General features: G+C 48.0%; 1 protein-coding gene across 2 annotated transcripts; it reads right to left on the reverse strand.

Moving 5' to 3' along the window:
- Positions 1 to 215: 215 nt before the first annotated feature.
- Positions 216 to 17,611, reverse strand: C1QTNF2 (C1q and TNF related 2). 2 transcript variants are annotated; one of them, XM_039877122.1, is made up of 4 exons: positions 17,242 to 17,611; positions 6,543 to 6,652; positions 4,004 to 4,256; positions 216 to 1,001 (listed from the first exon to the last, which is right to left on the reverse strand). In XM_039877122.1, the coding sequence occupies exons 1-4, from the start codon at positions 17,492 to 17,494 to the stop codon at positions 388 to 390; spliced, it is 1,230 nt and encodes a 409-aa protein (XP_039733056.1). In that variant the 5' UTR covers positions 17,495 to 17,611; the 3' UTR covers positions 216 to 387. The 2 variants fall into 2 exon arrangements, with proteins under 2 accessions (XP_039733056.1, XP_039733064.1); XM_039877130.1 differs by lacking the exon at positions 6,543 to 6,652 and having other exon boundaries at positions 17,242 to 17,395.
- Positions 17,612 to 17,814: the final 203 nt, after the last annotated feature.

The following is a 17,814-nucleotide window of genomic DNA, read 5'->3' on the forward strand; positions in this document are numbered from 1 at the left end:
TTCCGATTACTCTTGACCATGGCATGTGCATATCCATCTAGGCACAAGAATTACATTATTTGTTTGTTTATTTGTAAATTGTATCTCCCACTAGATGTAAGCTCCATGAGGACAGAACCTCTCTGTCTGCGTTGTTCACTGTGATACCTGTCAGAGTGTAGCACAGTGTCTGTCACGCAATAAGTACTAAAAAAAAATTAGTGAGTGGATAGATGGAAGGATGAATAAAAAAGCTTGGATTTAATGATGGAGGGGAAAAAGGGCAGAGGAGGTGGCCTGAGTCCAGAAGCTCCAGTCCCCCAGCCCCAGCAGACAGTTTAGGGGTCTTGGTCTGTAAACCCAAGTCCAGGAGCTTGTTCCCTCCCTGGAGACCCAGCACCGGCCTCTCTATACCTCATTGGGGTCGTCCTGGTCGGCATAGATGAGGAAACCTGTGAAGAGGCTGTCGGTCCAGTAAGGGTCGTAGAAGAGCCCATTCTGCTCTGAGTAGAAGATCTGCAGCCAGACCTCATCACCCTGCTTGAGAGCCAGGATGGTGGAGCCCGAGGCCACGTCGTGGTTGCCTGTGTTGGCGTCGAAGGTCCGGATGCGGTACTGGCCATTGTGCACCAGGCCAATGGCCAGGTGCTTGTTGGCCAGAGTGATGTCGTAGGTGAAGTAGTAGATCCCTGGAACACTGCAGACGAACTTGCCGCTGGATGCATTGTAGTGGCTACCCTCGTTCATCAGGATCTTGTCAAACTTGATGGGCAGCCGCTCCCGCGGGTAGCTCTTGGTCACTGCCACTGAGAAGGCCGACTTGGCGTGGCCACTGCTGCAGCTGCAGGGGCCCGGGAGACCCGGCTCCCCCTTCTTGCCCTTGGGCCCCTTCTTGCCTGGTGTGCCGTGCTTCCCTGGGGTACCACTCACCCCCTTGGGGCCGCGAGGGCCAGCCTGCCCAATGGCCCCGGCTTTGCCCTTTGGTCCTGGCTTTCCCCGGTTACCTGTCCGGCCAGGTGGACCTGGAAGACAGAGCAGCTGTTGTTATGGAGGGACCCTCAGAGAACTAGGCAGAGACTGTGGGTCTTGGCTTATCACCATTTGGGTACTGAGAAGAACAAGAGGCTTTAAAGTCATGAAAAAAAAATGAGTGCAAGTCTCAATGGCGTAACCTGGGACACTTCGTCTTATCTGGAAGATGGGAATGGTGACACTGACCTTCCAGAATCATTGTGAATCAGGGCAAAAATAACTTGTAACAATTCACACCCTTCCCTTTTCCTGGCTTCTAAGGATGAGTCTGGTTTGTTCGCCAGACCAATCTTTCAATGGGCTGTGCTGATAATGGGTTGAGAAGAGAATTGGAAGAAGCCTCTTTATCTCAAAACACTGATCTTAGAGTGAAATCCCTGCCTAGCACCCACAGGATCCCTGCCCCCATACTCAAGGGTGTTTACTGCAGCGCTGCTTACAATAGCAAGCACTTGGAACAACTAAACGCTCATCCAAGGGGAAATAATTAAAAAATCATGGTCCATTTATAATGTGCAACTCTATGCAGAAGTTTTAAAAAATGAGGCAGATTTGTATGCACTACACGAAAACTCTAAAATACCCTGTTAAGAGGAAAGAGTAAAAAAAAATAAAAAAGGAGGAAAGAGCAGGTGGCAGAACCTTTTTTTTTTGTTAAAAGGAAACCACAACACTATTTCTATACCCATTTAAGTGCGTAGAAGAGTGCCTGGCCCACAGTAAACACTCGCTAAATACACTCAGCATATCCTGCAGAACATTTCCTGTAGAATACCTCTTGGTTTTTAATACCTGTATTTCATAAAATATGCATTTCTCTCAATATGACATTTTTGGCCAATGATTATAGAGGAAATATTTATAGTCATATCCCTAAGCTCGATATAACATTTTAAACAAAACATATTATGAGCCACATCCAAGCACAATTGTACAATTGGTACAAGCGGTAGTCCAGCAAAATTGTGTGTAGGTGTTTTAAAAAGCAAGCCAAATGTCAATCAAGAAGTCTTCTGAACATTGCTGGTGCTAAAGAACATTCCAGCATCACTCTACAGAGGCAACCCTTGGTTGGCCGCCACATCAACTGGGCGATCAGAAAGTAATGTTTTAAGTATTTTATATCCTAACAAGGTACTTTGCTTCTTATATGTATATATGCAGGCGTTTTACTGTTTTTTAGAGTTTGGGTTAACATGTAATGCATTTAAATTTTTCCTATTTTAAGTAATTGGGAAATAGATTCCCAAAATAGTATTTTTTCAGTGAACATCTAATTTTCAGGAACAGATTGCCTATGCCAAGTGCCTGGCAATGCCTAGTATTATTATACACACGTGTAAATATATTTTTAAAAGGCCAGAAAGGATACACATTTAACCAGTTATCAGTGGTTTCCTCTGGATGATGAAAGGGGACAAGAAGGAGGTAGGAATTAAGAGGGACTCTCGCTTTGTGTTGTTTGACTATATTACAATGAGAATTTATCTGTGTATTACTTACATAATTAAAAATAAATAAAAGATATAGGAAAAAATAAAACTAAGAAAGGTCACAAAGCTTCTCCTTGAAAACGCGAAAATAAACAAAACGTGGGAGAAGGGGCCGAGAGTCATTTTGGATTTAAGTTTTCGGGGTCAGACAAATAAGGAAGCTTCTACCATGCATTATGTGATGTGCTTCCTTCTTGATTACTTTTTGAGAAACTTCAGGAAAAGCTGACTTTACTTTTCAAGATCTTTCTGGAGATGGATTTGTACAGGCCTGTCTGGGGTAGGTAGTTGGATGTTGTTCTGTATACTATGACTGGGCCCACGGTGACCGAGCTTAACTGGCTTACCCTGTCAGGATTCTCCATCTCTCAGTGCTGCCTTCCTTGGCATGTTTGCTTAATCCTCAGCAGCCTCAATACATGGCAGGAGAGATGGCCAAAAGCAGCCCCAAGCCGATATCCTCACAGCTCTCAAATAAGGGAGGAAAGTCAACAACGGAGATTCCCGCCCTCCCCTAGACCCCTAAGGGGAATGTCAGGGGACACTCTGGCTGGCCCGGCATGGGGCACATGCTCAGATCTGCCTCTACCACGGCGGTCAAGAAGGGAGATGATGCTTTGTCAATGTTAAAATGCCATACAAAGAAAAGTTATTACAATTTCCCTCCTGCTTAAAATGTACACTTTGGGATGCTGCTGACACCAGAAAGTATTTGGTTACTGGGGAGAGAGTTCAGAGCTATAAGCGCTATGAAGGCCGAGTGGGCGTGCAGAGAATCCAACCTGTCTGCTGGCTGCCTGGCATCCCTTCCTTCAGGGAACTGCACTTCGCTGCTTCCTGTGGTCCCGGTGGGGCTGTCAATCACAGAGATCAATTGCCCGCACCATTCACTTACACACACTCAAGGTGGGCACATGATGTTGTCCTGGCAAATGTTGGTACCTCACCTCCAGGGTCAAAGGTATTGGTCCAGGATGCACATGTGATCATGAGGATCGGTTATCCTGAGACTTGCTCTATGGATCAAGCCAGGAGGAAGAAGGCTTGAGCTCACCAGTAGCCATTTCAGAACTTCCAGCCTTTGTGAGAACAAAACCAACACACAGAGAGAAGCAGAGCCTTGACAACAATACTTGAGCTCCTGGACCCAACCTCCTGAACCTTGACTCTCGGACTTCCCAGTTGCATGAGCCAATACACTCCATCTGGGACTATAAATTGGGTTTCTGTCACTTGCAACCAAAGAGTTTGGAATAGTATTTCAGGAGAATTGCTCACAGTTACTCAGCAAATCAATGGTGTAGCCAGGGAAGGAACACGAGATTTAATACCCATTCTTCCTTTCAAGAGAACATGTTGCTTTGGTTTTCAAAGAGACATTAATTTGGTCTAAAAGGAGATGGAATTAATACTAGTTTTCATAACTTCACCAACCCCCTCTGTGCCAGATGCTGTCAACCACAGGTGGGATCAACAAGGACAGGTACTGGGCCTCTTACCTTCCTCTCCGCGGTCTCCCCGGTCCCCGTCCTGGCCATCCTGGCCATCTTTGCCGGGAAAGCCCATTCTTCCCACCATTCCTGAGAGCCCTGGGGTTCCTGGGGGGCCAGGTGGGCCCTGGGGGCCAGGAAGGCTGCAGACAAGTTGAGAGGAGCCCTTCTGGAAGTCCCTGTGGGCAAAGGCGCCAAGCAGCGGGTCGGCAGCGCAAGGGAGCGCACAGGCCAAGAGCACCCAGGGGATCATGTTGGTCACCTGTGGGAGGCAAGAGAGCTGTGAGTGGATGAGCCCAGCCACTGGGCTGACTGGTGGTGGGTCAGAAAGGCATCCAGGGGAGAGACTCAGTACATTTCTGTCTCCTGCTCTCTCCTATACCACATACAAGAAGCTGGACAATGTCATCAGATCTTGAGTACATATTTGGATGGGCTGACCCCCAGGATATACTGTGGAGGGGTCTTGGGGGTGAGGCACGCATCATCACACCATTGTCCTCTGGCATGGCAGGTCTTACAGCCCAGGGTCAGCTGACTTGGGCGGAGCCATGGAAGGAGAGAAACAATCCATGGTTTCATTCAAATATATGGCACAAATGGAAAGCTACAAGAGTAGAAATACTTCAAATTGCAGGTGATGATTTGCAACTAGGCTTCTTCTCCCAGGGGACTTGGGGTCACACATCAGCGGGTGAGGAGAAGTGAGGCTTCGGGTCTGAGTGGGCCTCAGTTTTCCCACCTGAGCAATAACGGGTTGGTCCCCACACTTGTGCACACATCAAGTTCTCCTGCAGGACTTGTTCAAAACCAGATTGCTGGGTCCCAACCCCAGAGGGTACAATGGATTTAGGTTTGCACTGTTATTAAGTATCTGAGTGACGTTGCTGGTGGCAGTCCAGGGATCCACTTTGAGAACCAATAGACGAGATGGTCTCTAAGGTTCCCTCCCCTCTGATGCTCAGTCTTCCACACTCCACTCTTTCCAGATGTGGAGCCTTGCTGGCGGCACTGTTCCCACACAGCCTTTGGCCACTTAATCAGGGCCTTCAAGCATCAGGGGGCTCCCGAAGCTATAGTGCTGGTGGCAGGCAGGAACTCTGCTCCGGCCTTGGCCCCTATAGCTCGCATTTCCCTTCTGGGCCCTCAGCCCCCCTTCCCTTCACACTCCACTTTGCCCTGGCCCTGGGAGCCTGTCCAGACTTGCGGGCCACCTCTGGAAACAGGCTGACCACAACTCTCCTCCTGGCTCCTCCAGAACTGTTAACCTGGGAACAGATGAAGAGAGGAAACCAGGCCTCTCCTGCCAGGGAGAGAAGGAGGGCAGTGCACTGACCTGGGACGTGGGGCCTCTTCCAGTTTCAGCTCTGATGTTCACCAACTGTGAAACTTTGGACCAGTCCCTTTCCTTCCCTGAACCTCAGAGGGTTTTTCTAAGTAAGTGTCATAGAGGTGCCCCTGGCCAGGTAGAGATGATTCAGTACCAGATATTGCTCTAAATAACATTACATCATACAGCAACTAAGTTATTTTCTTTCCAGTTTCTTCAATCCTGATTAAGTCCACAACACTCGGTTCCAGTCTGATGACAGTGTATTTTTGATGCCTCTATACCCTTTTCTAATATCCCTTTTTTACAAAGAGCACTGTCTGTAACGGTGCGCATCCATTCTTAAGGAATCTTGGCCAAGCCCCCACAAATATGCATGCAGACCTTGAAAACCCCCAGATAGGAACACGGTGCCAAGGCTCTGAGGCACAGCCTTTGCTGAGATGCACAGAAGGCCTGAGGAGCTACGTGAACAAAGACACTTGGACAGAGGCACAGGTGAGTTCTGGGTACCTAGTCCTAGGGAGATGGTACAAAGAAAGACTTAGTGGGTGAGTATAAGAGAGTGTTAAAACAGAAATTTCTACCTAGGCACCCAGGACACACGAGATGCTATAAACCAAACTGAGGGGTCAGGCCGAAGGGAAGAATCGACAAAGGAATGGTTTGAGAGCTCAGTGCATGACTCTTGGCACTCTTGTCAGACCAAGAATTTTGAAAATGTGACCTCTGTCGCTGGGAGGGGGAGGAAGAGTGAGCGTGCATCTGAGGTCTTCCTGAGAAAGAGAGAGGGCGAGAGGCGGGCTGGCTGCCTGGCGGAAGGGGAAAGAGAAGTCATTGCTGCTGCACGGGACAGGCACTGACTGCCCTCTGGCCCTGCCTGGTAGACGGAAGGCACCAGATATTCCGCGGTGGGCCTGGGCTAGAGGGATCCTGACAGAAAGTAAGGGGCCCCAGCAATGATAACCACGAGGAGCCGATGCTGGCAAACCAGAAGCTCAGCGCGAGGCCTGGGCTTGGCAGTGATAGGAAAATGTGCGTGGCCGGCTTTGCAGCCCGTCAGTGATCGGGCCCAATACGGAAACCCCCAAGGTGCCAACAAAAGGTCCCTACAAAAGAGGCGGCTTCAATATCACTCGGGTCCAGAGAGGCGGAGCTGGTTAGTCCTTGTCCCAGCCATGAAACACACAGGAACCCGCCTGCTGTCTGTCTGCTTACCTCTCCTTTCTCTCCTCCTTCAACCTGGAAAGAGGTGAGTAGAGAAAGGGAATAGACGGCCCGGCCAGCTTCGCACTGCACCTCTGCTGGGGGACAGGAGGAAGTCTCACCTTTAAACGAAGATGAAGGAAGACAGGGTTACTTAGGAGCGGATTACTACGGGGAGAGGAGAGCACCCCTACGGGCTAAGTTATAAAGTGGCAGAGGGAAGCAAAAATAAAGTTGCCGTCTCTGGTGTCGGACTTGCTCAGCATAGGTTGCATAAATGATAAAAGAGGCAGGATGACAGGGCAAATGTGGTCGAAGTGTTATATACATGATTTACTTTTGGAAGACGGTGCCTCACACACTACCCAGGCCCCGGGGGTCTCCATGTCCCTCCCTTGCCTACTTGATGAGAGTCATGGAAAACTGGTCAGTGTGATTGGAGAGCTGAGACACATCTAGGTTCTCAGAGGAGAAACTGAATTCTTAAAGCAGATTTGAAATGGTCTGGGGAGTTGCAATCCACAAACATTTTGGATGAGGAAGAGGGGGAGGACGGAAGCGGTGGGAGCCAGTCTCCCAGGCAGGTAAGAGTCCTGCCAACAGCTAGATGAAGACAAGCAGGAAGGAAAGACAGCCCAGTGAGAGAGGAAGAAGAGAGGGGAACCATCTGCTTCACTCGACGGCTCCCTTCTCTCTTCAAACCTCCACCCTCAGCCACACCTGCCTGGCAGAAGGGAGGAGGGTCTGCTCTCCGGCTCATGTCTGCCCCGCAGCAGCCTCTTTGGACGATAGGATTGTGCTCAGTGACAGCCGGCCCAGGGCGGGGACCAGTGGCAGGGCGGAGGAGCAGGGCTCTGGAACACGGAGGGAGCAAAGGATTTCTCAGAGCTGGAGCACAGAGGTTCCTGCAGCCTGAGCCAGGAACTGTTTTGGAAATAAAGGCGGGGAGACGTGATTCTGGTTCCAAATCCAGAATGGAAAAGAGTATCTCCTTGCTTCCAGGGCATCTCCGAGAAAAACAAGGCTCCAAATGGCCCTGCTCCCAGCCTGTGCCCCCACCCTCCGGGGTCTGTTCCCCCAGCCTACTCTCCAAGGTGGTGAGAAAACCTGGGGTGGGGTGTCAAGGATCCAAGGAATCAAGACAGGTTAACACTTCCGAGGTCTTTTAAATAAATTCGGAATCATGAACTTGGGGAGGGCTCGAAGGTACACTATAATGCAACCTCTTCAGTCACAGACAGGGACACTGAGGCAGAGGCAACTGGCTTAATGCACACCTACAATGTCCCAGGCACTGTGTGACGCTCTATACCTGAATTCTTTTATTTGAAGTGTACAATAAGCCCTAGGAAGGCAGTACATTTATTCCATGTTTCAGAGGAAGAAACAGAAGCTCTAAGAAGTCAAATGATTTACCCAAAGGCACACAATCTGAGCACTGGGGATACCATTTGAACCCGTGTCCAAGAGGCTCTGAAAACCACACTTAATCCACTGTACCTTGCTCTCTTCCTTTGCTATTTTCCCCCTGTTTTATAGAAGAGGAAACTGAAGCTCAGAGAGGCTAATTTGCTCATGTTTACATAACCAGTTTGTGGCACAAGTTATATTTGAACTTGGGTTTGGCTGACCCTAATGCCCAAATGCTTTCCATTATGTCAGCGTTTCTTTGATTTTTTTTCTCCTAAATATCCCGAATTACAGAGAGACCTTGAAGTATGTGGCAAAGCTATACAGAGCAATAGAGAGATTTCTTTGATACTTCGTATTTTGTTATTTCTCACACACATACTACATGATTTTGAAAATGTAAAAGTGACACTTTTTCTCCCTCATGATACTTGAGTAAATCGGCGCTTGAAGAAAACCTCCTGTTTTTTTGAGAGGCCTGCACTTGGCTTAACTAAAATGATGGGGTCCATGGGGGGCAGCCTCCTGGGTTTGACGCCCCTCCGTGAGCCCCTTTGGAGTGTTAATTGGGTGTTCCCAGGGGCTCAACCAAAAGACCAGAGTGCACAAAGCGCCCCAGCTCATTTCTTGCTTGGACCCTGCAAAAGCCTCCTCCCTGTCCCCTCCCTCCTCCCGCCCTCCCCCTGCCCCCCTGCCCCCCATGCCTCTTGCTCCTCATATGCACTCTCCATGCTAAGGTCAGAGGGAGTCTTTAAAAACAACTCAGCCACAACACTTCCTGGAGGATCTTGCTCCAGTGGCTGCTGACTGCGAAGAGCAAACACCAGAATCCCTGACATGGTCCACAAGGTCCTAAATGACCCAGCACCCTGTTGCCAGCCCAACCCTAGCACGTCCCTGCGCTCCTCCTGCCCAGCCACCCCTGCTATTTCAGACCGAGTTCCATTTTGCCCCTCTGCCTGAAACTCAGGGGCCCCACCCACTTGGCATGTTGGCTCTTTATCCATGTGTTTCAGCTTAAGTGTCACTTTTTCTAATGCCTTTCCTGACGTGCCCTCTCAGACAACTCTCCTTTTGGACTCCAACTCCATGTTGTGTCTTTCCAGCCCTTGCAAGCTCACCCGTATGCACTGTATTGGCCTGCTTACCTGCTTACTTGGGCCTGTTGCTACTCCCATGTATCTCCCATTAAAATGAAAGCCCAGTAGGAACAGGGGCCATTGCTGGCCTCCTGCTATATGCCCAGGGCTTGCAACTTCCTTGCACACAGTGGGTGTTCAAGAAATACTTGCTTGATTAATGAGTGTTTGAGACCGAGTCTGTCTTCAAGAAAATCCACAGCAAAGGGAAAACAAGACAGTGGCCTAAATGCAAAAGGGCATCGACACTCTTGGATTTAAATAAGTTTTTGTTCTTCCTGTTTTTTTTCTAACCCAAACCAGATCTGATTTCTCCTTCCTTTTGACCTCCTAGAGCACAGGGCCTCCACTCCTACTCCGGGCGGGGTGGGGGGATGGCGGGGCATGCAGAGGATTGTACATATAGCAGGTGCTCCACAAATATCTGTTCATTTGATCAGAAAAGAAAAAGTACTGGTCCTTCTTCATCATTTTAAAATCTCTTAGTTCCTAAAGTTTCCTTTTTGGTGTGCGTTGAATAAGGAAGGCTGCATAATAGTCTTCCATCTGAAGACTATTATTTAGTTGGTTAACCCCCGCCCCACCCCAAATAGAATCATAAGGTACTAAACTTGGGTGAAGTTCTTCAGTCTGGTTTTAATTTGCCTAGTCCTTGGGCTTCTCATCTCTCAGTTAAGTAGTAAAGATCCATAAACACACGTGTTCTGTGAAAACGCTAGAAGCTAGAGGACCCAGCCTGAAACCCACTGTCAGGAAAGGGGCCTTCTCCTCCTCTGCCCTTGGCCCTCAGGACATGGCCCCCCTGGTTCCTTCCCCAGGCCCTCCGCCAAGACTGTGAAGTGAGAAGGGCCACACTGGGGACATCGGTCTCTTGCTGACTCCACCTGAACGAGGTCTGCCAGGAGAAACTCTGGAGACACTTGCCTTGGCCTTGAGCAAGGCTGCCAAGCCTGAGTTCTGAACAATTTCTCCTTGGAGATATAAATTATGCTCAAATAGATTCGACCCATTGGTTTATCAGGCTGTGACGTACTGATAGGTAGGGGTGGTGCGTAACTTAGTGATTCAGAAACATGAGAAACTCAGCCACTTCGTTTCCTCAACTAGCCAGTGGAAGTTGATGGTATGTATGTAATGGTATCCCTACTTCATGGAGTTTGTGTGGGAATAATGAGATAACGTACTCAAAGCTTCTAGCCTAGTGTGGAACACTAGTGTGGAACAGAAAATGCTCCACCACTGGAGAGAACTCTGCCTAAAATGCCCCTTGATGCTAATTTCCCCCCTCCAAAGCCCTCACATAGCTGCCTGCCTCATTCTCCCAGTCTCAGGTCTAATAGCCTCGCTTCAGAGAGTTCACCCCATCACGGGTATAAAATACCCTGCCCACCCCTGCTTATTTGCTCAGACCACCCTGGTCTTCCTTTCAAAGCACTTGGCCCAAGTTGTTATTATAGATTTATTTGTTTCCAACACGTTAACTATCTGTGTCTTCCCCTGGAGTGGGAGGTCCAGGAGAGCAGAGGCCCTGCCCCGTTTTGCTCTCTGTTATGTCCCGGAGCCTAGCACAGTGCCTGCCCTGTATGCAGTAAGTGCTCAACTCGTAGTTGTTCCAGCGTTGAATGAATCAGTCGTTCATAATAAAAGAGCAACAGGATCCAAAGGATTTCAGTAAATGTGCAGATGACAAAGCCACACTTGACTACTGAGGGAAATGACTGGACTTGACCTGTATTCATAAGATAGGGGTCCCTGCCCTACTTTTGTAACTTACGGGTCATGTGACTGTAGAAAAGTCATTTCCTCTCATCTGGGCTTCCACCGCCTCACCTTAAAATGAAGATAATAACACTCATCCATCTACCTCACAGGGTTGTTCTGAGAATCAAACGAGATAATGGATGTTGAAAGCACAATATGATACAAAAGTTAGAACCTTGTTTAAAATTGTAATTGCTGCCAATGGCAGCTGAACTAACGGTATGCAGTCTTGACACTAGGAGCCCCTGGAATATTTCATGGGGAGACCTAGTTCAAGGTGAGGGGAAGATATGCAAATCTGACCCAACTGGCAATGCTCCCCTTACTTGGAATTAAAAAGGAAGGGCTGGTGGTTGGAATGGGGCGGGGCTTGCTTGCAGATGAACTTCAATAAAAATTGGCTTTGATGGGAGTGCAAATTCTATAATGAAAAACACCCCACGCCCTCCCTGGATTCCAGGAAGCAAATTGGAAACAGCCCTCTCCAGCTTCTCTGAAGAGCTGAGAGAGATGAACTGGTGGAGAGAGGGGCTGGCTGCAGCCACTCACACCGTGCTCATCCAATGATCCATTTCCTGGGATCCCCAGATTGATGCCCATTTGGAAACACTCTAGCATCTGGTCTAGATACAGAGCATTAAAAGTCATGGGGCCTACTTACCAACAGGCTCCAGAAAATATCTGACCTGCAGTTTTCTCTCTTTTCACCCCCTATTTCTGGATCAGTTTAGAAAAAGAGGTCCAAGGCCAGACCATGACCTCATGAGGTCTCAAGAGCCAGGATGTTGTGAGGTTTGTCTCAGCAGCCCTCCTGAAAGCACCCCAGAAGTCAGCCTGGTGATTGCTGTATTAACACCCCAAATCTTTAGAAACCAGCAAATGTGGTATGTGGTGTGGGGCATGGAGCCCACCCCTTTGGGCCCTCAGCTGCCCAAGCAGTGAGGGCCACAGTCAGGCTTTGGGGTGGCCAAGGCCAAAGCCATGAAGCTTCAGACATGCCCAGCACTGCAGTGAGAGAGAAGAACGCAGCTAATGTGAGAGATGTTAAGGGGAGGGAAGGGGGCCCAAGGGTGTTCAGAGCCCTGTGTCCAGCTTTTCCTGAGGGCCAGCCTCCAAGAGGCAGACCAGAGGGCTGAGGAGTATGTTTGAACGCGCTGTCCAATAGGCATATGACACGAGGCCATATATGTCATTTTAAATGGTCTTATTGCCACATTAAAAAGGTTTAAAAAAAGGCAGGTGAAATTAATTTTAATAATATATGTTGTTTAGCCCAATAGGTCTCAAATGTCATCCTTTCAGAATGTAATCAATGTAAAAATTATTGAGGCACTTTACGTCCTTTAATAGGCACTAAGTCTTTGAAACCCGGTATGTACTTAACGCTTACGGCACATCTTAATTCAGAATGGCCACATTTCAAGTGCTCGACAGCCACATGGTGGCTCCCGTATTAGCTCTAAGCATAGCTGCTTGCTTGAGCTGAAATCCCACGAACCACCTGTGGGACCTTGCCCTCTGTCCAGCAGCCTTGTCCTCTTCGAAATGGGAACGATACTAGTAGTACTTTTCTTAGAAGGCTGTTATGAGGATATATTGTTCCTAGAATAAGTTTTGGCATATGGTAAGAGGTATAAAGGTATCATCTATCGCTATTTCATTATTGCTTGTCCTACTTACAATCAAGCAAGATAATGGATGTTGGAAGTAAAGCATGATAAAAAAAAAAAAATTCAGACCTTGTTTAAAATTGTAATTGTCACCAACTGCAGTTGAACTGATGAAAAACAGTCCTGATCTCCCTCCACGAGTCCTGTGGCATTTCAGTTGGAGGCCCCTGTATTCTTCTAATAAATTCTCCACTTTCATTGAAGCTAGTTTGAGTTGTGTTTCTGTCAGTTGCTACCAAAAGAGAGTCCTAGGGAGGCTTGGCCTTCGCTCCTGCCCTGCCATTCAGTGCTGAGGGAAGGATGGAGGAGGCCTGCCATGGCCTCACACCTCAGCCACCTGGCATGTTCATGCTCCATAAGACAAAGACAGGTGAATCGGTGGGATAGTGCTTAGTGCTTCAAGAGACAGGAGGCCAAATGGGACACGATATGTGCTGGAGCTTGGTATCATGGCTTGATGAGGATGCCCAATAAATGGTATTGCTTATTCTTATTGCCTTTGAGGCCAGACACAGGGGATCTGGAATGAAAAGATGTGGTTGCCACTCTTATAGGGCACACGGTCTGGTTGTACTGAGGATCCAGGCTGGCATACCTGTGTGCGCAGCAGAGAAAGCGAACTTTGCTCCTCCTTTCTCTTTGTAACAGGTTCTCTCTCAAAGGGCAGCCAGGATCACGCTGCAGGCAGAGAAAGGAAATTTGGGGGCTAGATGATCCCTTGGAATGGTATAGGATAGACAATGCTTGAAGATCCAGGAACTGAGGGAGAGAACAAAGTCTGAGCTCTGAAGGGTTGGGTAGAAAAGGCTAGGTTTTCTTTGACTCTCTAGGGCTTGCTGGTCTCCATGAAGTCACTTCCGGTCAGGACCTGACCAGATATTAGGGTAACTCTAAATACCTGACACAGGACTGGCCTTCAAGAAGCACAGAGCTGGTCTGGTGGTCAGGAGATGGTCAAGAATCGTTTTCTAGCTGTTTGAGTTCTGTTAAATTATTTAACCTCTCTGAGCCTCAGCTTCCTTGTCTGTAAAATGGGAAAAACCATACTGTATGGTCATATTTGAATCGCTTGAATTTTAAATAGTATGATGTAAATATTTATGGTTTCACTTTGAGTGTGAAAGTTTGTCAAGAACCTCGCAAGGCAGCATGAATTGTAAATTGTAAACTGCATTTATGCTATAGCCACATGATAGCCCTATTCAAATAGGTACAGAAATATTGCTTTCCTTTGGCAGGCGAGTTTTGAATTATACCTGTATGAGTTATTTGAGGTCTTTAGAAATGTCTCCCCGAGTAATCTGATTGCCTGTACCTCCCTTATAAAGTAATTATGAAAATTAAAAGAGATGATGCAGGAACCAGCCCACGGGAAGCACTCGGTAACAGCAGTGTCGTTCTGATATAATAATAATATGTGAAAAAGAGGAGAGATATGGTGGGAGAAGGGTTTGCTTTGTTCTCATCTGTAGAATGGTGATAATGATGAGCCTGTGAATAGTTGGACAATTGTGAGCTCTGGGATAACTGGTGTCATTGAAGGCAGTTAAAACTACTGACGTGATTTTATAGCATGGCATAATGCAGAGGGGCAGGATTTCTATAGGGGCGCCCTACTTTAGACAAGATTGTAAACTTTGAGTTTAGCCATTTGGTGACCAGCTTTTTGTTAAGATGGCAATGTGCAAGGACCTCTGGCTGGGAAGGATTAAGAAGCTATGGAAGATGGCTCTGCCACTGAAGAAATGATATTCTAGGGGGGAGGTGACCACTTGGCTTATCAGTGGCCTTATGCAAACAACAGACTGCACCAGGCTTTTAAAAAAAAAAAAAATTAGAAATTGTTACCAGTGTAAAACTTGAGACACTTTATGTTAAAATCAAGTTTTCCAGCTTTTGTGGGGGCTGGGGTGGGGATCTGGAGGATCTGGCAATGCTCCAGCAGGGCACCAACTGGCTGCCCCTTGAGTCAGGGTGTTATGAGCTGAATTGTGTTCCCCAGAATTCATATGTTGAAATCCTAACCCCTAGAACCTCAGAAGGGGACTGTATATAGAGACAGGACCTTTTAAGAGGTAATTAAGGTGAAACAAGGTCATATGGATGAGCCCTGATCCAATATGATTAGGTGTCCCTTATAAGAAGAGATTAGGACATAACATACAGACTGAAGGATGGATGACCACCTGAGGTCACAGTGACCATCTGCAAGTCAAGTCAAGGAGAGAGGCCTCAGAAGAAACCAACCATAGACTTCTAGCTTCCAGAACTGTGAGAAAATAAACTTCTTTTGTTTAAGCCACCTGGTGTGTGGTATTTTGTTACTGCTGCCCTAGCAAACAAATACACAGGACCTAGGTTCTTCTGTGTCCACGGTCCTCACCAGCCCTAAATGTCATACATCCCCTTCACTTATGCATCATGCGCAGCCCTGCTTGGCATATAAGTTTGCAACCTCGGATCTAGAGAAAAGGGGAGTCTTCACATAGGTGTCCTCCATTCATGTGTGTGTTCTTATTTCAAAGCTTTGATGTTCATTTCCTCCTTTAATTCTTCCTACAGTTCTATGAGGCTGATACTATATCATCCCCATGTGGCAGAAAAGAAAACAGCTCAGAAGAATGAAGTCATTTTTCCCAGGTCAAAGCTGGGATGGAAGCCAGGCCTGAGGACTTGGGGCCCAGGGCCCATGTCCCCCTACCATGACCCCTCTTTTTGGGCACAGGACCCATGTACATAAAGCTTTAATAGGTCAGCTCTGGTGTGTGTGTGCATGTGATAGAGAAATGCGCAATCCAAAGGAAGAAGTTTTTACTTGAAAAAAGATTTGGCACAGAATTCCTTGCAAAAGTAAGCATAGACTAGAACTTGATTAACAGAACTTCGATTTATGCAGGAGTTCATCTCAGGGAGGCAAAGCCAGGTTGGCAGGCCTCTGAGGTGGAGGAAGGAGTGTGGGATGCTGTGAGTATATACAGGGATTCTATTACCCCATGATGAACATTCAGGACTAGAAAGTATCAGAGACTGAGACCCAAGGAAAGGTTCGGTCATCTATGTCCACTCAGCAGATGAGGATGAGAGAAGAACCAGCGAGATAAGGCAGAAGAGAGGCACTGGCAGAGAAAGAAGTAACTTCTCGGGGAATGTGCTGCATGTTTGATGGAGGCAGAGTAGCTCTGGAGATGACCCCAGATGTGCGAAAGACATCTCCATTCATGCAACAACACACTGTGACACCATTATAAGAACAAAGCAGGTCTGTATGTGAGGATATGGAAAGATGGCCAAGATACACAGAGTGAGGAAGGCAAGCTGCAGCCTGGAATGTAAAGTATGATTCTGAGTTAAAAAAAAAAAAAAGATACAAATATATATGACATTTCTGAAAGGCCACAACACCTTGTTGAAGGGGCCACCTCTCAGGATTGAGGAGGGGGTGTGTGGGCTTTTACTTTTCACTTGCTACCTTTTCGAACTGTCTGCATTTCTTACAGTGAGCACTGTTAGCTTTCTGTCATTTAAAACAAAAGGTAACACTAATGTTGAAGGGTTAGGAGACGGGTCAGGTCAGTGTCCCTGCTGAGGGATGGGGAGAGTCAGACGTCTGGGAAGAAACAGGCTGGTGCACGCGATGTGTTAGAACGAAGGGCAGCAGTGATGTTCAAAAAGTGTGGAGGGTCCAGGACTGGCGGCCGAAAGCGTGTGCAATGGGTATGACTGCCAGACAAGAGAATAAGTCGGAGAACCGCGCCCGTGGGAGGGCAGAAATGGAGGATGGAAGAGGACAGGCTTCAGATAAGTCTAGCTGAGCAACGGCCTTGGGCTGACATACATAGGACACTGTTGTTGCTATTGCTGCTGGTCCAGCATGGCAGGGACACAGGGCCTCTGGGAGGTAGTCAGTCTAAGGTGGAGACTCTTGAAGAGTTCCAGGCAGGAGAGTTTTATGGTAAAAGAATAGGGAGGATCACGGTGAGGGTGTGCAAAGGTGTTAGGGGAGACACTTGGGCTGGGAGACCATCAAGGGCCATTGTGACAGTCAGCTGCGAGATACAGTCTTGGAATGGGAAACAAAATAAGGACGAGGCTTGCAGACAAGTAGTTTGGGGAGGAGGGAGAGTGAAGAGAGTTGTGAAGAACTAACTAGGTGCAAATCCCAGTTTGCCAGTTAGTACTTTTAGAGCTCAAGTTGTCCGTCTGTGCAATGTATTTAATTAAACAAATTTTGTGAAGGGAAAATGAGATAATGGACTCTATAAATGTTACCTACGATTGTTAGCTTGGGTATTGGACTCGGATTTACCAGGGTTCTGCTCCCTTTACCGCCGGTTACTAGCGGTGCAACCCCGAGCAACTCATTAACATTTCTGAGCCTGGGTCCTCTTTTGCAGACAGGTACAATCTGTTGTCACGGAAATGAAACGGCACACGCAAAGGGCTGGCAGGGCCTGGCACAAAACAGGCGCTCAATCAATGGTCCAGCTACTGCTGTCAACAGGTAAAACACTGAGCAGAGAGCCTGGCAAGCGCTCAGCAAATGTTGATTCATGTTATAATTCATAAGGCGGAGGTGAATAGCTAGGAATCTGCGGGCTACCCGGCCTGCAAAGAGAGGGTGCTTGCAACCCTCCCCGTCTCACCCCTTCCTATCCTGCACTCCGCCCCAGTCCTGCGTAGCCTCCCCCTTTCCGAGCCCGCACTTTCCGAGGATAGCGCTCGGACACTCACCCTCGCGGCTGCCGGCCACGTCCAGGAGCGTCCAGAGCGACCAAGCTGTCTGCCTTGCTTCGCGTCCCGGCCTCCTGCGGCGACTGCGGCGCGCTCGGAGCCCGCCCGAAGCATACTTTTTCCATCCCGTCACTGGCGGGAGCGCCTTCCTCCCGGTCACGTGGGCAGGCCCGCAGCGCAGCGCTCTCCCTTCGCTGTCTAGCCCTTTGGAAAAAATTACTAGCGTTGGTGAGACTTGGGTGCGTCCAAGCATTTCCGAGCGTAGACCCTGTCAGTGTATTTGGAAGTTTACGTGCATGAGAGTAAGGCATTACCGAGGCATTTGCAAGGGTGTGGGTACGTGTGGGTGTGTCTGAAGAGCCATCTGTGTTGCTTGCATGTAAGCATTCACCTCGCTGTGGATCTGAGGGTGCATGTGGGCATGACTCACGGTGAAAAGAGAGTACATTTCCCTGTGTACTGAATGTGCATGCACTTACGAGTGATTAAAAAGCATGTGTACGTGTTTAGGTGTATGTGTGTGCAAATATACATCAAGGTTTATGCACATTTACATGCACATGCCCAAGATTT

The sequence above is a fragment of the Pteropus medius genome, unplaced genomic scaffold (assembly GCF_902729225.1).
Source record: "Pteropus medius unplaced genomic scaffold, Ma_sr-lr_union100, whole genome shotgun sequence".
Taxonomy (NCBI): domain Eukaryota; kingdom Metazoa; phylum Chordata; class Mammalia; order Chiroptera; family Pteropodidae; genus Pteropus; species Pteropus medius.

Coding starts and splice junctions, on each gene's coding strand:
- C1QTNF2 (XM_039877122.1), bottom strand. CDS start 17,494: ATGCTTGGACGCACCCAAGTCTCACCAACGCTAGTAATTTTTTCCAAA. Junction 6,653..17,241: donor CGTGGCCGGCAGCCGCGAGG/GTGAGTGTCCGA, acceptor CTTCGTTTAAAG/GTGAGACTTCCTCCTGTCCC. Junction 4,257..6,542: donor AAGGAGGAGAGAAAGGAGAG/GTAAGCAGACAG, acceptor TGCCTCCCACAG/GTGACCAACATGATCCCCTG.